The sequence below is a fragment of the Kogia breviceps genome, chromosome 15, assembly GCF_026419965.1.
Source record: "Kogia breviceps isolate mKogBre1 chromosome 15, mKogBre1 haplotype 1, whole genome shotgun sequence".
Classification (NCBI taxonomy): domain Eukaryota; kingdom Metazoa; phylum Chordata; class Mammalia; order Artiodactyla; family Physeteridae; genus Kogia; species Kogia breviceps.
This window is the reverse complement of record NC_081324.1, coordinates 50,275,697-50,298,362: the sequence shown is the minus strand read 5'-3', so window position 1 is coordinate 50,298,362 and position 22,666 is coordinate 50,275,697. Positions and strand designations below refer to the sequence as shown.

The 22,666-nt window shown below is 43.0% G+C and overlaps 2 protein-coding genes across 10 annotated transcripts in view; one reads left to right on the top strand and one right to left on the bottom strand.

Moving 5' to 3' along the window:
• Positions 1-1,611: 1,611 nt before the first annotated feature.
• Positions 1,612-22,531, top strand: CABYR (calcium binding tyrosine phosphorylation regulated). 7 transcript variants are annotated; one of them, XM_067015204.1, is made up of 6 exons: positions 1,612-2,329; positions 3,622-3,794; positions 3,889-3,942; positions 17,262-17,597; positions 20,575-21,168; positions 22,443-22,531. In XM_067015204.1, exons 2-6 carry the CDS (start codon positions 3,647-3,649, stop codon positions 22,463-22,465), a joined length of 1,155 nt encoding a protein of 384 aa, XP_066871305.1. In that variant the 5' UTR covers positions 1,612-2,329; positions 3,622-3,646; the 3' UTR covers positions 22,466-22,531. The 7 variants fall into 7 exon arrangements, with proteins under 7 accessions (XP_066871305.1, XP_058895633.1, XP_066871303.1 ...); XM_059039650.2 differs by having other exon boundaries at positions 17,262-18,464; XM_067015202.1 differs by lacking the exon at positions 20,575-21,168 and having other exon boundaries at positions 17,262-18,464.
• Positions 21,704-22,666, bottom strand: part of OSBPL1A (oxysterol binding protein like 1A) — a 209,728-nt gene continuing 208,765 nt past the window's right edge. For all 3 annotated transcript variants that reach the window (XR_010836893.1, XR_010836894.1, XR_010836895.1), the window contains one exon: positions 21,704-21,994. The gene's annotated coding sequence lies outside the window, so the exon portion shown is untranslated. The remainder of the gene's footprint in view (positions 21,995-22,666) is intronic.

Sequence of the window (22,666 nt, the reverse complement as noted above, 5' to 3'; positions counted from 1 at the left end):
AAGTAGATTTGCAATTTAGTTAGATCCCTAGTGACTGAAAGTGATGAACACAAGGACAAGAAGCTTGTGAAGCCACATCAAATCACTAGGAGTTCTAGAAATCAAAGCAGCACATAGTGGTTTGAAAATTTTTTGTTAGGTGTTTTCCCTGTAACAGTTTGCATTTCAGAGCAACTTGAACAGAACAGTCATTGCAGAAATGTGGAAAGAACACAGGCTTGCCTTCTGAGTAACAGGTATTCGGCACAGTACATAACATCTAATTGGTGTTCAAGTTGACCCACCAAGGTTGGTTAGGTGACACAAGGGTATGTCTCTCTCATTCCAGAAGTCACCATACATGGGATCCCTAATGTTTGTATTTGGGGTTCTTAGCTCAGTTTCATTACACCTTTGATAGTTATATTATAAATCAAACCCTCATTTCACTTTTGTTTACACTATCAAAGTGTGGTGCAGGGGCAGTGATGACCAAAAAGCATACCATCTGCAGTTCTAACATCACACTTAAAGTCTAAAAGAGAGCATTTCTTCTTTACTGTTCTTTTTAAAAATTTATTTATTTTTGGCTAAGTGGGGTGTTTGTTGCTGCATGCGGGCTTTCTCTACTTGGCGGTGAGTGGGGGCTACTCTTCGTTGCGGTGAGCCGGCTTCTCATTGCGGTTGCTTCTTTTGATAAGGAGCACGGGCTCTAGGCATGCGGGCTTCAGTAGTGGCACGTGGGCTCTAGAGCACAGGCTCAATAGTTGTGGCGCACGGGCTTAGCTGCTCTGAGGCCTGTGGGATCTTCCCGGACCAGAACTCGAACCCGTGTCCCCTACATTGGCAGGTGGACTCCCAACTACTGCGCCACCAGGGAAGCCCTTCTTCTTTTAAAACGTAACCTTCATGAGAAATGGGGGCTTGTCTGCCACATAGTGGGCACTCAGTAATAATTAATGGATGGATTAATATCCTCAAAATGCCGTGTGCAGCATAGATGTAGGCTGGGGCTTCAACATTGCCTATTGCTGCAAAGTGCTCTGGAAGTCTTAATTTTTTGTAACGTAAAAATGTTTTGTCAGATCTATGCCCTGATGATGTTATGTAACGGTTGATTTACAGTGATTCTTGTTGCCTTTTAAACATGTGGAAATGGATGACAATGAAAACTGCTTGGAGTCTGATCATTGTGACTGTGGTGGTAATGCCCAGCACAAATAAGAGCCTAAATGGGTAAAAAAGCAGAGAGTATTTTAAAGGAGTCAGCGTTCCTTTACCTTTGTGAAACGGAGCTGAAGTTACACACAGTCCTCGTCGACTTTGCAACCTGCCCCTGACGGTATGGTTTGGGGAGGACACATCGTGCCTGAGGCATTGCAAGATCCAGAATTACGGAGAAACAGAAAGACTCAGGATCAATGCCAGATTCTCTTTCGGCAGGCGAGTTTCTCAAGAGAAGTACTGCGCTACATGATATTGTACCAGTGTGGTGTACATGGTGGCAGAAATTCTTCTTCAAAAAGGTGACTAGAGAGCAACAGATTATGGGGGTGGGGGGAAGAGTGGTGTTATGCGGTGGCAGCAAGATAGAACTGCCGTAAATCTATTTCTCTTTATTTCCAAGCCAGCTCTTATTTTAGACCGAGAGATTCAAATCGGAGAGGCTGTCGCCTTGACTGACTCCCGGCAGTTTCGAAACGTGTTTCCCACGCCCCTTTGTATTCTGCCGGAAAAGGCGAAGCACCCCTCAGTGCTCTGCAGAGTTCCGGCTTTTGTCCCTTTCGGCTCCCCATTGGCTGGGGCCGCTGAGGCCCCGCCTTCTTCCGCGGCCGTCTGGAGCCTTCAGCGAGTGGGCGGGGCTTTGTGACGTAGCGTGACGGCCCCCCGCCCCCCCACCCCCAGAGTTATAAAAGACCCTGCCCGGCAAACGTGGTTTTCCCGGAGCTGCCGGTAGGCAGGCAACGAGGAAGATCTTTAGAACGTAGCCGGAAAGAAGGTGGCGGGCCCCGGAGTGGGAGGCCGGCGGGTGCCCACACCGGCCTGTGAGGCAACCGCCGGCCAACGCGCGTGTGGCGGACTCGGGGGTCTGGGGTCTGGGTCTGGGTCTGGGTCGGCAGGCCCGCCACCGCCACCGCTGGTCTAGTCGGGGTGGAATCTGGACGCCCGCTCTCCCAGGTCTTTCTGCCCCCTTCACCAAGCCAGCCAAACGGTAAAACAAGCACAGACCCCAGCGTAGGTGTTTAGGAAGTGAGTGGTGGGCGCCGTTGACGTTTTCTGTGGCCCCGAAGCCCCTATTCTCGCATCTTCAGCCAGGGGCACCGTTTTCCTGCTCAGGCGTTACCCCTAGGTTAGTGGGTTTGGTGTGGGGTGTGGGGAATGTAAAATCTGTTAGTGTTTGACAAATGTGTTTTTGTCAAATATACAAGGAGAAGTTTGATCAGAATTAGTTGTCATTTGAAACAACCCTCAACGTCTGTACTCGTGACTTTATCCGTTGATGTAGTTGAGGATCGGTGACACAGCGTGTCTCACCTTGTGGAGGACAGCCTTTGTAAGGAGCTGCGTCGTAGGATGCTCCACATCCCTGGGGCTGGGGCCCTAAACGGCCCCGCACCATTCACAAGGCCGGGGGAGGGGGAGGGGTGCGGCAAGTCGATGATCGCTGCCTGGGCGTTCTTTCTCCCCACGGTCGGTAGCACCAACTGCTGACTGCAGAATGGGTGTTTTGTTAGCTCCGTCGTGGCTACGGGTAAGCCACTGTCAAATCATGACGCATCTCTCAACTCTCACTGGAGTGCAACGGATGTACTTAAAAATACATATATATACATATATACGTCCATACACACACACACATATATATAATGAATATGTATCATCCATATAATTACCGCCTATGTCCCTTAACACTTAGCATGGGGGCCTGCTACAGGTGCCACTACTGGTTTTTTAAAGATGGTTTAATTCAGCAAAGCTCCTGTTGAATGATACTCTGATAGCAAGTTTTCATTAGGCGATTGCATACAGTACCCTTAATTCTCAAAGGTTTTGCTCTGGCGATAGAGATTCATTTTTTCCTGACCTTTAGGAAGATGAAATGTGCTTTTAAAATATTCAGCATTTTGCTATTAGGTTTTTTGTTTGTTTGTTTGGGCGGTACGCGGGCCTGTCACTGTCGTGGCCTCTCCCGTTGCGGAGCGCAGGCTCCGGATGCGCAGGCTCAGCGGCCATGGCTCACGGGCCCAGCCGCTCCGCGGCATGTGGGATCTTCCCGGACCGGGGCAAAAACCCGTGTCTCCCGCATGGGCAGGCGGGAGACTGCGCCACCAGGGAAGCCCTGTTCTTTGTTTTTAATATCATACTGGAGTTCCTGGCAGGGCTTTTCGCATGGATTTCTTTAATAGTACTAGATTGCTCATCTGCACATAATAAGTTGTTGGTAGTATGGTTCTTTTTTTTTAAACTACCGTTAACATTAGCCCATTTTACTAGAATAGATACCTAGAGTTTAGAACTAAGGCTAGTGATTTTCACAGGAGATAATTTGTTCTTAGAAGCTATAGTTAACTTGTAAGATTTTAATTAAAAACATATACTACTTATAAGACTTTGTGTTTACTTTGTGTTTCTTCGTTGTAGTTGAGATTACAGACATCCCGCCAGAATGATTTCTGCAAAGCCCAGACTTGTCGTACCTTACGGCCTCAAGACTCTGCTTGAGGGAGTTAGCAGAGCCGTACTCAAAACCAATCCACCAAACATCACCCAGTTTGCAGCAGTTTATTTCAAAGAACTTGCTGTGTTTAGAGAAGGTTTGTTATTGCTTTAGATTATATATTTGTTGCTTTGAAAAAGAAAGCATTTTAAATGGGAGTTTTATGTATCTGATTTCCTGTATTTCTTTAGGAAATAATTCTCTGGATATAAAAGATCTTGTTAAACAATTTCATCAGATTAAAGGTAAGTACAGTAAGTAGTAATAGTTTAATAAAAATCTAGTTATAAATTATTGCATCATTCCTAGCATACATTTAAGCTTAAGAGTGATGCTCACAAATATTGTCTGTTTAAATAATTACACTGATGTTTAATCACACTGATGCTTTATTTTTATTATTGAATCAGTTTTTATTTTTATTTATTTATTTATTTATTTATTTATTTTTTCCGGTATACGGGCCTCTCTCTATTGTGGCCTCTCCCATTGCGGAGCGCAGGCTCCGGACGCGCAGGCTCAGCGGCCATGGCTCACGGGCCCAGCCGCTCCGCGGCACGTGGGATCTTCCCGGACCGGGGCACGAACCCGTGTCCCCTGCACCGGCAGGCGGATTCTCAACCACTGCGCCACCAGGGAAGCCCTTGAATCAGTTTTTTAAAAAATCTGAGAACTGACATTTTGGAGGATTCTAAATTTTAAAATAGGAAACACTCATCTTTTGCAAACCATTTGGTACAGTGAGATCTAGAAGAGTGTGTGTCAACTATGACTCAAGCCCTTTCCAATATGCCTGTCTTTGAATTGAATTTTGTGGTAATACTCAAATTATAATGAGATACATCACTTAGGAGCATTGTAGAAACACTCTTCTTGGAAGATTATTTTAGTAGAAAAGGTTAATCACCCTTTTTTTCTTTTCTCCCCATGATGGTTTAAGTGCAGTCCAGCTTGGAGGACAGGACATCGATTAGGTGTCACTAACCGTCTTTTCTGTTCCAAGAGTCTCTTTATGTAGTGAAGAGATAAATTTTTCATAGAAGGTGGTCTCTGGCCTGTCTCTGTGATGTAAGGCTGTATGTGGCTTAGACAAACTTGCTTTACGTGTATATGTGTAAATGTCTATCTTATGTGAACATAACAGCATGAAACTGAGTTGATGGAGGAGCAGTGAAGAAGTCAGAGGGGGAGAAAGGAAAAAGGCGAAGTTTACATGATGAACATTTGGGAAGATCAATATAACAAAAGAGGATATATTGGTTAAATCCCAAGGACAGGCACACATATCTAAAAGAATGGTAAGAAAAGCTTTTGGAAGAATTTTGTGGTGAAAATTGTGACTTAAGGAGAATGTGAGAAATAACTAAATAATGCCACATTGGCTGACCAACATTTTGAAGTGACCATAGAAAAAGAAAAGGTAGGATCAGTGAGTTTCGGCCACTTTTATTCTCTGCCACTAATGTTAACAGATAACATAGCCAAGTTAGGGAGAAATTAGGGGTAGACCTAGGAAAATGTAAAAATCATGAGGGTTTGGATCTACAGTGAAAGAGACACCCAAAACAGAAAACAAGATTAAGAATAGCAAGAGTCAGCATTTCAAGGGGTAGGAGAGTGAATCGCCGTGGTTTAGGAATATTTTATTGTCTAGTCTGGTGCTTCCCTGCAGGGTCCTGATGGCATTCTCAGCTTACCAAAGGAAAGAGGTCTGAGATTTGCTTACCACCAGCAGGATATACAGACAAGTGCTGGAACACTGACCACTCTCCCCCTTCCCATGAGCCTGGTTTTCCAGGTGGTCAAAGTTATTACGGCCTTTGTACTTGTGTCCTTTATACTAGGAGCTATCTTTGAGAGGACTGGCTGTGCAGGCTTGCTGTGTTTGAGAATGGTGATAAAGTCGGTGACTCTTTATGGTTGTAGGTAACTAAGTGGTAGCCTTTGAGGCTAATCTGGTTACTGAAGAGTATACCCACCATTTAGCTTAGCAAGTAGACTAAACTGATGTGGATTTTGGTCCAGCTAGGGTAACATTTTTGAATCTCAGGGTTCAAAATTAACAGACTGAACTAATGGAGCAGCCATGCTTTCGATGGAGGTAAGAGATACTGCTGCCTTTCTCCTCCAGTAGCTGTAGTATTTGTGTACAGATAATCCTAAAAGTAGACTCACAGTATGGCTGTAGAAACAGATTGCTCTTTAGACAGTAGAGTAGAAACGAATGTTGCTTGTTCTTCCCCAGACAGTTGGGGAAGGTAACACGAAGGTATGACCAGAAAATATAGAGTTCAGTGTTACGGTCTAATATCAATATTAATATAAAATATCTAATATCAATTGGGCTCAATTGATTGCCAAATGGCTTCTTAATGGACTTCTTCATTAGTATATATAGAATGGATAAACAACAAGGTCCTACTGAATAGAACTATATTCAATAACCTGTGTTAAACCATAATGGAAAAGAATAGAAAAAATAACATATAACTGAATTACTTCGCTGTACAGCAGGGAAAAAAAAAAAAAAAGACAGCACCAGTTATGAGAACTTGGTGATAGGAGCAAGAGCTAAACTACCATCCCTGATGCACTGGTCCCCACTCATCTCCCAGATATCAGATGTATCCCCCAAAGTTATTTCCAGCTGGTTAGTTTGCTGCCTAGCAGCATTACTACCAAGCTGCCCGTATGCATGGGAAGTGTGGAGATAAGTATATCCTGCATATATCATTTATTTTATTCAAACACTCCATTCTCAGATTTTTCATAGAAGGAGCCCCATTTTTGGTAGGCCTCATCATAGGACCAATAGTGTTTACCCATCTCCCCATTGCATTTAAAATTTCATGCAGGGGCAGGTGATGAAGGAGGGAAGAGGAAAAGAACCAGACATGAGAGCAACTTTTCTCACTTCTCTGTCATCTCTCATCTTTTCTCCCATTTTCCAGAGCCTGGCTCTATCCAGGCCTCCATTGTGGCGTTTCACCCACATGTGCTCATTTCCGAAGCAGCTCATGTAAAACGCTTTCTTGGATCCTCCTCTTGTATTTTTCTGCAATTTGATTAAATAGGTCTTACTACTGTATGACTCAGTGAAAGCTTTTCTATTTCTCAGTCTTCTCAGGAGAGCTTCTTCACCAATCCACATGAATCATTAAGGGGATTTTAGAAACTCAGGCCACATTTTAAGGCAAAACTGTTGTCTCAAGTTCTACCACTTAGTATAGCTAGGAAAAGAAGGAAGAAGGGGAATGGAATTTTTTGAGTAACTGTTTTGTCCTAGGCGTTTACAATATATTTTGTCAATTAAGAGAACTTTATAAGGTAGGTGACATCACTGCAACTTTACTCAAGAGAAATCTTATGCTTGCGAGTGATTAGATAACTTGTAAGTTTCTAAAATATTAATTGGTAGAGTTGGGATCTAAACTTAGATCTTCCTAGTGCATGAAGGTCTTCCTAGTAGTAGGACTCATTAGTAGGGATCACTAATATCCCTCTAGAAAAACCTTTAATTTTTGAACTCGGAGTGAAATCTCAGTTCTCTTTCCCCACATTATCTCCCACTTTTCACTTCTTCCTCCTGTCAGGAAGGAGTGTACTAATTCTGATCTTTTCACCACGAAGAGGGCAGTGGTTTCTCCATGAGAGTGGTAAGTGAGATCGCAATACCACTATCACCTTCCGTCCTCCTAAGCCTAATTGAGTCTAGTTTCTAGTGTTATTCCTGTCATGGCTTCCAATAGAGGCAGGAAATAGCCACCTCTTTTGAAGAATCAAGAAGGCCTAGCCCACCTAGATCCCCAACTGAGTTACCTGTTAACTTTTCTAACTGATCCTGGACGTTCTTGGCATGGCCATATAGTAGTAATTATAGTCATGAACTGCTGCTGATCACTGAGCCCAATTTCAATTCTTATGTAGCACCGTAACAGTTATGCGTATCATTATATATTATCTTGAGTTATATATTCATATTAGATAGTCATAATAAATGTTTTCAGTTTCTTATGCCAAATTCTATTTTATGCCTTATAGAATTCATTACACATACTTGTAGCTATCCAGTCTTATTAAAAAAAAAAACAAGGAATCTATTTCAGGACTATCCATACTAAATTTTATGAGGCTCTGGTGTACTCTGTACTTTCCTGGGCATTTTTTTCAAGTATGGCTATACTGATTCCCTAAACAGGGATGAGTATTGTGTCAGAAGGACCCTCTTATTTCTGGAAGTCTTCTGTTTGCCTTGGCAGGGTGGTAATTTGTACCAAGGTTAAGAATTATCTGATTATCTGGCGATGTTGTTGGGAGTGGGGCTTAGGTCCTTCATGCTTTAATGATGTGGTAAGATTAATCACTTGGGGGAGTAGTCCATACTAAAGATCGCAAATAAATCACTGAGCAAATGGTATAGTCAAGAATTAGGGTCAGATTGTCAGACTAGGGACAGAAACACAGGGTCAGGATTAAGAGAGGAGGGGGCGGGGGAAGAAGCAGATAAGTGAAACCAGGAAAGCTAGGATGGTTAACCAGGGTGCCAAGGTGAGGTCAGGAACCACAAGGAGATGTCAGTTACATGAGGAAGGACATCTTCCTTCCTTAAGTATCTGACTCTGCTATCCAGAAACTTTGATAGCTCCATATTGTTCCAAATTCTTCAGTGTAGGGATACTTTTAAAAAATATTAAATTAGTATACTCTGATTTCAGATAACCCCTATTTTTTCCTGTTTGCTTTGCTGATCTCTACCCATTGAAGCATTAATTTACTGTAGGGAAAAGGTAAATATAGTCTGGAGCAAGGAAGTCATTACTCAGTATTGAGTTTCCAAAGTTCATAATAAAAAAGCTAACACTTTGGAGTTTTGCAGGAGCCTGTTTTTTCTTGGAATTTCCGAAGCTGAGTTTTGATTTAAGACTTAACATGACCAGAATCAAGTTTTTACTTTATATAAGCCATAGAGGAGGGAGGAAAAAAGATAAGATATAAGGACATTTCCTGCTGCACGGGAAAGGGAAATGGAAAGTTCTTCTTGACAGTGGGACCGTGGTGCTGGGGTGTGGGTAGTGCATGAAAAGTGCTAGCTGACATTGAAACTGGTGATAAGGAAGGTAGGTGGAATTTCTGATCAGAATTCCCTAAGACTCAAGCAGGTGGCTTGTTCTCTGCATTCCTGGGTGCTGTCTAGAAGAATGCATGCTTCTCAGAAGCTGAGTGGTTAGCATGGTACTGCCTTTAGCATATCACCTGCTACATTCAGCTCCTGCACTATAACTATCATGATCAGACATTCAGTAAATATTGGTTGAATAATTGCATTTGAAGCAATGGATTAGAAATAATGGAGAGTCTTTCTCAGATGAGACTGAGATAATATTTCTTGTGTCCTATGGCCTGTGTGTGGCTTTTAGTGGATCCAGATGTGTTTAGATTGTCCCAGAGTGCTGACTAGCAAGTAATCGAGATGGGAAAAAGTGAAGTGACTCAACCCACTAGCAGAGAGCTAAGTGCAAAATGTTGAAGCTAGGAATAAAATTAAAACTGTCAGCTAGGCCTTAATTGCTAAAGGACCAAATTAGGAAGGGAATCTCTCAGTCCTTCAGTGAAATAAGCACAAAGGCCACACTTCCATAAAGTAGAAACTTGAGTAGTAAATACAGTGAAGTCAGAGACCAGCACCCAGAACCCAGGCAGTATGAGTTATGCCTCTACCAGAGGTAATTGAGAGCCAGCAGAGGAGGACAACATGTGGATCAGAGCCAGAGCTCACCACAGCACTCAGATTCCCTCTTCAGAAGTGGGGAGAACCTTTGAAAAAAAGCAGTACCCCAAAAGACTGAATAATAAACCCAAAGTGACTTTTAAACTGGAAGGGACAAATATTTTTAACTAAGATCAAATAAATTTTGCCTTTGGGAAGTAAGCATTTTAATGCAATTTGAGATCAGCTAGAGAAGTAAAGTAATGCTTTCTGGCATGTCTAAGTTATAGTAGGTAAATTTTGATCCCTTTATAAGACCATGGCATGCAAAGCTTTCTATGAGCTCAATCTATCCTACCTTTGCAGTTATCTCTCATTTCATATCTTCACAGACCTTATGCACCAGACTGACAACTTGTCATTTTCTGAAAAAGTAATTTTGATTTTGATCATTTGATTTTGGCTTATGCTAACTCCCTCCAGGAGTTCCTTTTCCTCCTATTTCTTTCAAATCCTATATATCCTTAAAGTCCAATTCAGTATTTCATTTAACAAATATTTAAATTCCTATCCATTGCCAGATACTGTGCTAGGAGAAATTGAGAGGTTTCAGTTTCAGCTATGATGAAGTAGCTAATATTGGACTTACCTTCCTATCATAAATACCCATAAAAGCTGAATATCATAAATACCCATAAAAGCTGAAGAAATTATATAAAACAAAGTCTGGATTCTTGGGAAATGGGGTTCACAGAAATTGAGCCCCATATTCACCCCAGTGTCATTTTTCAAATTCATGGGCAGGAAAATAGAGGCCAAGCAGAGACTGGAAGTCTCTCCAGGAAGAGAGAACAGAGAAGCAGAGTTTGGAGCTACTAAAGTGGCTGGGATTTGGGTGACAAAGCACCAGAGAGGAGGCATTTGCAGAGACAGATTCCCCAAAAGTCTGCAAAAATATTTCCCTTTTTTTTGGGGGGGGGCCAATTCCTAAGCTGCTCATGTGTGGACTATAAGGCTTGTGAAGGCTTAGCAGAGAAGAGCTGTTGGAAGACTGAAAGCTAGGTAGGGATTTCATAAGTGGTAAAGGGTTGGGGGAGGCTTTAGAGTTTGGGCCCAGCCAAAATGAAAAGACTTTTCTGAAACCCTGGCAATCCAGTTGAGACCCCAGGAAGGTCACACCCCAGGAATAAAGACAATGTGCTAGGATTAGAACAAAGCTGAAATATGTCTATTTTAACAAAATTTAAAATGAAGCCTCAGGAGGATCAGATTTGCCATTATTAGAATAAGACCAACACCATTTAGAAGAAAATAATATAGTCAGAGTCTCTACAGTGTGTCATTTACAATTTCCAGCATTCAATTAAAAATTACCATTCATTCAAAGAAGTGTGAGGAAGTGACAAATAATTAAGAATTAAAACAAAAAACACTCTGTAGAAGCAGACCCAAAGAAGATCCAAATATTAGAATTACTACATAAGGACTACATAGATGGAGAATTTCAACAGAGTAAGAATCTTAAAATAAGAAACAAATGGTTATTTCACAATGGCAAACTAAATTTTTATTAGATGGCTTTACTAGAAGACAGAATTAGAAACTAAAAACCCATGGCAATAGAAAATATCCAAATTGAAGTAAGAAGAAAAACAATAAGACAGAGTGTAAGACACATTTGTGAGACATGATCAAAGGGTCTAATATGTAATTGGAGTCAGAGGAGGAGAAAAGAGAGTAGATGGAAAAATATTATTTGACTGAAAGTCATAAACATACAGATTCAAAAAGTTTGGTAAACCCACAGCAGTATAAAAACAAATCCATGCTTCAGTATATCATGGTCAAACTGCTGAAAAAGACAAAATCATGAAAACAGGCAGGGTAAAAAGGCACATTATTTTCTGGGGAATAATCAGACAAATAGCAGATTTCTTAACAAAGTACAGAAGCCAAAAGACAATGAAATGACATCTCTACAGTGCTGAAAGCAAAAAGCTGCCAACCTAGAATGAATATATATCCAGTGAATATATCCTTTAAAAATGAAAGCAAAATGAAGACATTCTCAGGCAGACAAAAGCTGAGAGAATCCACTGCCATCAGACCTGCTCTACCAGAAGTACTTCTGAAGAAGTTTATAGGCAAACAAGGAAAAAGGAACTTCCTAAATCTGATAACATGTATGCATAAAAACTTACAGCTAACATTATACTAAATGGTGAATTTTGAGTACTCTCCAAATCAAAATTAGAACCAGAATAGGTATGTCTGACATCACCATTTCTATTCAACACTGTGCTGTAGGTTCTAGTCAGTGCAATAAGGTGGGGAAAAAAAAAGGTATACATATTGGAAAGGAAGAAGTAAAAGTACTTTATTCACAGATGACGTGATATAGAAAATCCAAACGGATCACCTTGCTAAATCTTAAGATACCATATTTAAATACCCAATGAGAAAATGGATATTACATAATTCATAGAATAAAAACAGACATGGTATCTAAAAAGCAGCATATACCACAATCCCCCTCATTCACGTTGCTTTACAAATTTTTTTATTTTTAAAGATTTAATTTTTTATTTATTTTTGGCTGTGTTGGGCCTTTGTTGCTGTGCATGGGCTTTCTCTAGTTGCAGTGAGCAGGGGGCTACTCTTCGTTGCAGTGCACAGGCTTCTCCTTGCGGTGGCTTCTCTTGTTGCAGAGCACGGGCTCTAGGCACACAGGCTTCAGTAGTTGTGGCTTGCAGGCTCTAGAGCACAGGTTCAGTAGTTGTGGCGCATGGGCTTAGTTGTTCCGCGGCAAGTGGGATGTTCCCAGATGAGGGATCGAACCCGTGTCCCCTGCACTGGCAGGTGGACTCTTATCCACTGCACCACCAGGGAAGTCCCTACTTTACAACTTCTAAGGTATGCCTCATATTAGTTAGGAAAGTACTCAGCTGCAAGTAAGTACCAATTAGCAATGAAAAACAAGATATCTGGAAGTGGTGTTCATTCTGATGCTGATATTATAATAATAAAGCATCAATTAGGTTCTCTGCTTTATCATTCTTAGCATATTTTGTTTGTAGCCTTATTCCACTGCTCTAGGCATTATATCCATGTATAAGGAAGGAGGAGGAAGTGGTGGCATCCATGATACTTTTTTCTTTCATTAAAAATGTAAAATCTAAGAAGTCTAGCAGACTTCCACTTCTGTCCCATTGGCCAAGGGAGACTGATAAATTTTCTGATAAGGGAAATCAGAATGCACAGGGCTGGTTTACACCTGTACTCTGCAGGGGCTCTTTGACATCTTGGATGGGGCAGTTGTGTGGGGCCCCTTTCACACCTGCCCCTTCTCATTTAAGCTTAACAAAAATTACCTAAAAGCCACTGTATCCAATGCATATTTCAGTCACTGCACTGATCACACTGTCATCTGTTTATGTACCTCTAACCTTAATCAGACTGTACTATTTAGGAGATCTTATTCATTCTTGATTCCCCAGTGTCTGCCACATAATAGGAATTAAGGATTGGTGACTAAAGAATGAATATAAGGAAGAGAAGAGAGGAAGGAGAGAAAAGAAACAGACCACCTACTTTATAGTCTCTGGTGTTCATCATTCCAATCAGTTCAACACACAATAGTTGGAATCTTCTTCTCTTTTAAACTTTTAAAACTATATGTACCTTACTTACTTCAAATTCTTGAGTCCAAGCACTCCTGTGAGTTCCTCTCCCCTCTCCTATTAATCACTTCTCTCATCTCCCATTATGTCCTGCTTCATATTCTCCTCTTGTCCGGGACAGCTTTCAGATTTCCCTTCAGTGCCAGAACATGCCTTTTTCCTTATTCTTCCCTGATCATGCCCCAAGCACCCAAAGTCTCCACGTGAGTTCTGCCTATTCCAAGAAATACTGTATGCTTGGAATGTATCTATCTGATTGGTTTCATGGAAAATCAGGATTCTACATTGTTTTAATCAGTCACTTTATTAAACTTAGAAATAAATGTTTTAGAGGAAGAAGTGCCTTCAGTGATGTATGTAATTCTGAGACTTCATGCAGTTTTTTGTTTTTTGTAGTTCAAGTAAAACCAGATTACTGAAGTCATACTGAGTTCATCTTCATGAGGTTGACATGTAAGATCAACCTATAGCAAACCTAGTTTACAACTGTAAGAAATAGTTTTCTACACAAACATAATCTCAATGTTACAAGTCAGCAATCTTTGGAACTGTTAAACAGACCTTAAAACATTAGAGAAAAGCTCTTTACCTTTTGTAATAATAGATATCAACAGGAACGCAATATAATTATGTATATGTGATAACTTGTTTGTGTATGTCTGCTAACATTCATTCATGTATTCTAAACAAAACCAAATGGTTGGGCTTCCCTGGTGGCGCAGTGGTTGAGAATCCGCCTGCCGACGCAGGGGACACGGGTTCATGCCCCGGTCCGGGAAGATCCCACATGCCGCGGAGCGGCTGGGCCCGTGAGCCATGGCCGCTGAGCCTGTGCGTCCGGAGCCTGTGCTCCGCAACAGGAGAGGCCCCAACAGTGAGAGGCCCGCGTACCACAAAAACAAACAAACAAACAAAAAACCAAATGGTTAATCTAGTGCTTTACATTTTCAAAAACAGTTAAAACTTAAGGTATTTGATCTCAATTTCATGTTACAGTCATGAAATATGTCTATTAAAAATAGTATATATGACATGTGTATGTATATATACAAATACATATATTATAAATGGGAAAAAACACCCTGCATCTTATCACCCAGATTGTGAAATTGCCAATTTAATTTTAATCAAAACTGATTTAAAGATATGAGGCTTATAATTTTAAATTTGATATCACATTTCAAACTTTTAAAACTAGGTGTTGGTTTATTCCTTCCCCATTTATATGTGATTTACAGTTTATAGAACACTTTTAGGTGAATCACTCCATTTAATCACTACAAAACCTCAATGAGGTCAGAATTAAAATGCCCATTTTGCAGACCAGGAGGTTGAAGCTCAGAACTGTTGACTTGGCCATGCATCTATTCAATCACAGGACTGAACCCAGATCTTCTCATACACCTTTTTACTATGAAAAAGTTGTGGGGAAGGAAGCAATATCATAAATTCTCTGATGAGTTGCTATGGATCATAATTTTATAATGCTTTACCTTTCCAGAATGGTTGTTATTTAATAGGGGACTTATAGAGGCAAAAATATTAAACCTAAAGATTAAGCTCCTAGATACGATTTCAGGTATGACAAGCCTGAGATACTTTGAAAAGGGCAAGTGGCCCTTTCCACAGAAGCTGAATTGCTATAGTGTAAGTGATGTATCAGATGAGTCCCATGCAGGCAATCTAGGGATTGCAGTGATCTAGTCCCTAAATTGGCTGGGTTCTTGAAAACTCTCAGGGGAAATAAATCATTACTTGGGGAATTTAGGTCCTTGTGGGGGAAAAGAGTGTTGTAGAAGCCTTGAATTGGTGTGTAGGTGTCTAGGTGAGTCTAGTGAGAAGTTGGGCTTGGGCTTTGTGGTGGCTCTCCTACCTTCACTGTTCCACGGGCCTCAAACTCCTGTAGCGGTGGACTGCCTGACCTTGCCCTCGGCCTTCCCCACCAGCCCGCCCCACTGAGGGCATCTCTCCCCACACTCGCCCCTCCCTCCAGGGGCAGCTGCTGTTTCTCGTTGCTGGTCCTGGGCTCTCGGGGCAGGGATTCTCTGACTGAGGTGGTCTTTGCACCAGGCATTGAGAATGGGCCTTTCTCAGTGTTCCTGTCAGTTGTCCGCAGCAATCTCTGCCTTGTATCTGTGGTCAGTCTTGAGCTAGTGTTGCCTGCCTCTGCCCCAGTGGTAGAAAGGAGCCGTCTGTTTGCTGTTGATATAGGATTCCTCTCCGGCCTTCTACCCTGCTTCCATCTTTCACAAAAGTGCCTGTGAGTGTGAACTTCTTGTGTCTGGAGTCCCAGACTATTCCAGACAGACATCTTAGCCCACATTTGGCTTTCATCAGTTCATTAAGATTTTAGCTGATACCTTACCAGCTGGTATGGTGGTGACGTTTCCAGGCCCTGCCACAGATGAGACAGTTGTGTGGCCCTTCTCTCCTTGGAAGGGCTGGTTACTCTTTGGAAATCAGACTGCTTGACTGCCTTGTGACTCTGCTCTCTGATGGGCTCATAGTTATCATTTTGAGATTTATCTGGCTTTTCCTCATTGTGATGGGCATGACAGTTTGTGCAGCTTTATCTTAAGTGTAAGGCCAGGCTTATTTAAACAAAATTTCCCTCATTCCTCCAGCCAGAGGATATCTTTTCCTCCTCTGAACTTCCATAGGTCTTAATTGGGACCCTTGTTAAGTACTCACACTTTTAACCTGTAATGTCTGTGTATCTTATTTCCCCTAAGCTTTATGAGGTCTTGTCCTAATAATTTTTCCATCCTCAACAATGCCTAGTGTACAGTATTTTACAGCACAAAAACTCGGTGTATTAGTGGATGAAGGGCTTTGATTGGAAATGGGTGGGGAAGTCCTGAGGAGGTGGTTGGTTAGAAAATGAGGTCATTGTTCTAGAAGCAGAGGGAGGTAAGAGTAGATGTGGCTTTTCTTTTTGAAACTTTTCTTAGCGTTTGTGTGGTATCCATGTCCAGAATTAGACACCAGATTCGAGTTTACAAAAAATCAGCTGCTAATGTGGAAGGAGACCCTGGAGGACAGTGTTCTTTGGAAAAGCAGCTGGACCCATGAAGACATGTTTCCAAAGTTTTGACTTGAAGCAAATATGTTCTTGTAAGGCAAATTCTACTTTTCCTGCAGATTTCATGATATTAGGGAAATGCTTTCCCAAAGAGAGAATCCTCAGTAAGCAGATGTGAAAACGTCCGATGAGGTTAGACAGACGTGTGAGTGACAAGCAGAACGCTGAGTCCAGAAGATGATGTTACAGCAGTTTTCCAGCTCTAGGGGTTTCTGTATGTCATCAGCTCTCTTGACCTTCTAAGCCATGGTTATTTTCCTCCTGCCTGAGGATTCACTGAGCCCCACTTCGGGAGCCAGAGCTGCCTTTCTGCTGCTCATCTGGGTCAGTACTTTCGCTGCATTATCCCACCTCACCAGCAGGTGCTACCATTTTTAGAATAAAAAACACGACGTTTCCTAATGTAAAAATATTCTATAGTCCCCTAGTTTTCCAATTCATTAAGCTGAACTTTATATACCAATTTTCTTAAACTGAAGAATGCCTTTAATCATATGACAGCATTTGTTTCATTACTAAGTTATGAAGTGTTTTTTTCTTTCCCCAGTTTTGTGTGCAAGTTTGGATCAGGAGCTTTTTCCATGGACGTTTTCAGCTTATTTTTAGGCAGTTATGATCTTTCCCCTGACGCTGACCAGCTGAAGGTGGTATCTGAGTGTTAGTCACTTATTTCTAAGGAACTGAACTGAGTTTTTTTTTTTTTTTTTTTTGCGGTATGCGGGCTTCTCACTGCTGTGGCCTCTCCCGTTGCGGAGCACAGGCTCCGGACGCGCAGGCTCAGCGGCCATGGCTCACGGGCCCAGCTGCTCCGCGGCATGTGGGATCTTCCCGGACCGGGGCACGAACCCGTGTCCCCTGCACCGGCAGGTGGACTCTCAACCACTGCGCCACCAGGGAAGCCCCCTGAGTTGTCTTTTGAGTGGATAAGGACAGGAAGGTTTTGTTGCCCACACTGAAGTTACAGATGTTGGAAACTAAAGCAAAACTCTTTTGTACTTGTGTATATATTGACATTTTGACGCTCAACCTATGCTTTCTTCATAATTCCTTTTTTGGGGAATATGTATTTATTAACCCATCTGACTCATTTTTTAGTGGAGCAATGGTCAGAGGGAATGGCACAAGAGAAGAAACCAGAATGTGTGAAAGAACCAGAAAGAACATCTACAGTTTCCCAAGAACCTAAACGGGTGGAAAAATCTACGGACACAGAGGAGGACAACATAACTGCACTGCAGTTTAGCAACAAAACCACGCAGTTCCCGTCAGTTCACGCTGAGCTGCTCTCAGAGCCTGAAGTAGCTCAGGCTCCTTCGAAACCGACCGCCCCTGAGAATGCCACCCTGCCCTCATCGCCATCGCCAGCAGCTGTCTCACCCAAGCTGGCCTATGTCCCTGCTGACCCAGCTCAGTTTGCTGCTCAGATATTAGGTAATGTTTCCTCAGTTCATTCGGATCACTCTGAAATTTTAATGGTGGATGTGGCAACAAGTACGCCCGTTTTTCCCGAGGAGATGCTGAGCTCAGAGGCTGCTGAAGATGATGTGGTGGTCACTCCTGTGCATTCTGGAGAGGCGGCAGCAGTGCAGCTTCTGAGTGAGACATCTGTCCATGTAGATTCGGGTTCTAACCCTAAAGACCATAAGGCTGAACCACCAATGGCTTCCTCACTCCCCTTGCAGGATGAACAAGAACCTCCTGCCTATGATCAAGCTCCTCAGGTCCCTTTGCAGGCTGCTGCTGAGGTGACATCCACCACGCACATAGCATCTATCTATAAAGATGGGCCTGCGATCGAAGGAGTTACTAATGTTGAGCAAATACTGGAACAAACAGTTATCCCCTTTTCTGATCATGTTGCTTGTCTTAAAGGAAATGAGCAGTCACCACCTCTTAGTCCCATACTTGTAGTAGGCAAGATAGCCTCAGACGTGTCTGAAAAATCTGTGGGTTCTGCAAACTTTGTGCAGTTGGAGAGTGCAAAATCTGACTCCTTAGTATATGAGGAGGCAGACGCCTCTGCCACAACAGTGAGCTCTGAAATATCTGTGCACCTTGAAGTGGACATCTTTGCGCTGGCCCCTGGCAGTGCTGGGCAGGAGGACTCATGGGAAAACCGTGCGTCCCAGGGGCCGGAGGTCAAACCCACGCTCTCAGGGGAAGCTGCAAAAGTAGTGCGCTCAGGTGCGTCCGTAAGATCATCTAGTGGGCCCCAACCTCCTGTTCCAGAAGGTCTTAATGAAACAGAAATCGAACCAGAATGGGAAGCAGCACCTAAACAAGGTTTGACGGAGCCAGGTAAGATAATTACTTACAAAATTAAAAACTGCGCTTCCAGTGACATCTATATTTCAGATTGACCATCCAGGTAGGCTCCCTGCAGATTGGTCCAAAAGCTTTATTTTTAGTAGTATTTAAAATGCCAAACCTATTTAAAGACTTTGTTGTAGTTGAGATTTTACTCTTATGAGATGAGTGATTTTAAAGCGACATCACTACTGCTTGGCCTCAAAGTTCGGTCATCTAGCACTTTCGTGTTGTTTTGGACATACTATGTCATGGAAAATGGTAGAGCCTCTTGTCAGCTGTAAAACACATGCACGGGATCTGGGTACTCCCACCGCAAAACCATAACTACGGGGTGTTGGTTTGAAATCCCTCACCTGTAAAAGTAAAACCACATGACAACAAAGTATTTACATAGGTGATGGCATTAAAAACGTGAAAGAAATGGTGGTGTGTTTGACTGCTTTTGTGCTGAGGTGGGAGGACTCTGCAACCTGGTCTGGGGGCTGGTCAAGTCCTGACGTCCCGCCTGGGAGCTTCCCGCAGCTAAGGGAGTGGCTTCACAGCTGGATGGAGAGAGGAAAGGTCAAGCTGAAGTTCTGTCACCCAGGGGAGCGGGGAGGTAGCAGCAGCAGAAAGGATGGATGCAGCGAAGCTGGCCAGCTTCATTCCATCGGTTCCCCGACAGGCACCCAAATCAAGCTGCTTTCTTGGCTGCTGAACTATCGCTACCGCTTTCCTGTGACACAGACACGGTTTGACCTCCCATCTCCATCTAATTATGGCATTTGGTCTGCTCACCCTCCCAATCCATCTAGGCAAGTGCAGGGGCCCTTATCCCTTTAGAGGGGTGGGACGTGCAGGAACCAACCCCCCCCATTCCTTTTGCAGAAACTCTCTCACCCTTGACTCTTACCAGAGCCAGAATAAAGAAGTGTTACCACAGCAGGTGTTTAGAGATCAAATTCTGTCTGGCAGTGTGACAGGGATTCTGCACAGCTGAAAAGACAGAGGGCAGCGTTGAAACGTAGTCTGTGGGGCTGGCATTACACTTGTGGCCTAAGCAGCACTTCCATCCCAAGTTACTGTTCTCAAGTGCTTCACTATTTCCAAAGCACTAAGGGTATTTCACAAAAACCTGAAGACTTGGCTTGTGCATATTTTTAATTAGCTTCCAGAACTATCAGTTGAAAGCATCTGAAGCTATTGAAAACACAACTTAATTGTGTGCATAGTGTTATTTTCTTTTCTGGGGAAGATAACAAAGCCGCACTAGGGATGCGTGCCGTGTTCAGAGGGTGACTCAGCACAGCTGGGCCGAGTGCAGCTCCTCCATCAGGAACCTCTGCTCCTCCGTCCCATCTTCTGGGACTTGTTCTCCAAGACGGGCACTGTCTTCAATTAGGCGAGTCTAACTTGACATGGTAGATGCCTTGGTGTAAGTAGATGGACAGCCCTCCGAGATCTCTTTTCACTTAAAGATCCACTGTGTGACCAGCCAGCCTTCTACTGCCACCCAGGACCTATGATTTCAAGCCTTGCCTAAGACGGAGCAGTGCTCTCAGGTTCCGAGTCCTAGATTATGTGATGTTTTGTGTGTAGTGACAAACTGATGGGAAACGATGCCGCCTGCGAAGGGCCAGAGGTCCTTGATTATGTGATCAAAAGATGACACCTAGTGCTGACTTCTTCCGTACCGTAAAGAGAACAATCACTATGCAGACACATTAATGCTTTTTTCAACGGCTTAACACACTCTTCAGTTGATGTTTTTGGTAGAGCCAGAATTGTTGATTCTCCATTTCCTCTGAGGACCCTGTAGAAGCCATGTCTAAAGTTAAGTTCCTGGAAACAGCAACTTAGAATGAGATTGCTTCTCAGCCACAACCCTAGTGTCCGTGCCACTGGCTATCACAACACTGTTCTCGTTTTTTGACTGTAGAGAATCTTTTCTTTCACATTACCAAACACAATTTCTTTAGCCCTCTCTATAGCATGCTTTATGGCACATATTACTACCGCTGTTTGTTTATATGTTAAAAAAAAATTATGAAGACATTTCTGTGCATAGCGCCTGATACAGAGACTAAATCTTTAACACCTGCAAATTTTTTTTTTATAGCAATAGCAGCAAGCGAAGCAGGACAACCACCACCATATTCTAACATGTGGACCCTTTATTGTCTAACTGATATGAGTCAACAAAGTCGCCCACCACCACCACCTGCACCTGGGCCTTTCCCCCAAGCAACCCTCTATTTACCTAATTCTAAGGATCCACAGTTTCTGCAGCATCCACCAAAAGTTATTTCTCCAACTTATGTGATGATGGACAACAGCAAGAAGAGCAGTGCCCCGCCTTTTATTTTAGTGGGCGCAAATGTTCAGGCAGCACAGCATTGGAAGCCTGTTCCTGGACATGCTGTTCCCCAGTCAGATGCCTTGAAGAGACACACTGCAGTGCAAGTACCCATTGCTGTTCCTGCAGATCAGAAATTCCAGAAACACACCCCCAATCCCCAGAATGCTAATCCTCCTACAAGTGGACAAGATGTCCCCAGACCACAAAGTCCAGTTTCTGTTGCTTTCCCGGTAGAAGATGTAGCCAAAAAAGGTTCAGGATTTGGTGACAAACGTACTCCCTTTGGAAGTTACGGTATTGCTGGAGAAGTAACTGTGACTATTGCCAATGTTCGCACAGCAGAAACTCTGGCAGGTAAATTCTCTTCCCATGATACGTGGGCCTTAACACACTTGAGTTTTCAAGCAGGTTGATCTGTTGACCTAGGGACTGAGGTATTTTAAGACACTGAATTGAGACACGCAGTGAGCGGGGTGCGCGCTCGGATCCGATGTGGTGATTGCCCCCACCTCCCTTACCACGTTACTACTCGGCGCGCGGCAGGCGCACTGCGCCGCGGCGACGCACACTAAGGGTCCGGTGCCTAAAACACACACCAATTCAGCTACCTCTGAAAACCTGGTGCTGTGTTTAGCCTCATAGAAGATGCCAAAGGGATGGATTAACATGAAGACAAGACATGGTCTCATGTGGGAATTTTATAATCTAGTTGGCAGGTTTAAGGGGCGGGGAGGACAAGGTGAGAGACTATATATGGAGCACCCAGCCAATGGGGTAAGTCTGCTCCCTGGTGCAGGGAATACTTACAGCAGAATGGATAGGTTGGAAACACATTCATGAGCTAAAGGGACAAGTGGTGTTAACCACAGATAGTTTTATCACTCACAAATCATTAAAACATTTTTATTCAACCAGTACTTACTACCACATACAGCACTAGCCTCTCCTCCCCCACGTGTGTACATACAGCAGAGCAAGCAAAACATGCAGCCACGCCTTAGAAAAGTAAATGATACGTGAAGTATTAGGAAGAAAACAAGTAGGTCCTGATCCAGGCCCTCTATTAGATGGGGTGTTCAGGCACAGATGTAAACTGCCGTCTGCGTAAGGCCAAGGGCAGGAAAGAGCATGGGGCTTCGAGACTCTGCAGGTTGGCCACAAGGAGACAGGCTGGGAGGAGCTGGGGAGAGCACATAAGGTGAAATCAGATGTGAAGAGGGGACCATGTAACTCAGGGCCCTGCCTCCCCAACGAAGAGATTGGGACTGAAAATTCAGTGGAGAGCCAGAAGAATGACAGCAGCTGCACGTCTGATAGACAAAAGCTAGATTTCGGTTTTAGGCAGGTTCAAGAGCCACAGTTAGCTGCCATACTTAAGGAGACTCTGTTTTCAAAATATCTTAGGACTATGAGCCTTTACCTACTCCTGCCCTTTAGACTTTTAGTGGGACTGTCAAAATGGCCGTTTTTGGCATGAGGTGCTGGGATATTTTAGTGCACATGCACAGATAACAGTTAAGAGCTTAGCAGAAGAGCAGGAGGATAGAACTTGCATTTCTGATCATCCACTCATTTTACATGTTCAGTTTTATGATTAAACAAGTCACTATTTACATTATTCCTAACAGGTGCCAAAGATGACACTGTTTGAGTTGACCTTCAAGGTGGAGTCTGCCACCAAGCGTAATATATCAATAAACTTCATGCAAGCATAAAACCTTGTCGCCTTGCTTATTTTATAATTTAGGTGGGGTACAAACATTTGAACACAACAGGTATTAAATATTTTCAGGCTTGTGATATGACACAATAGCATTTTCCAACCCATATACATTGTTAAAAAAAAAAAACC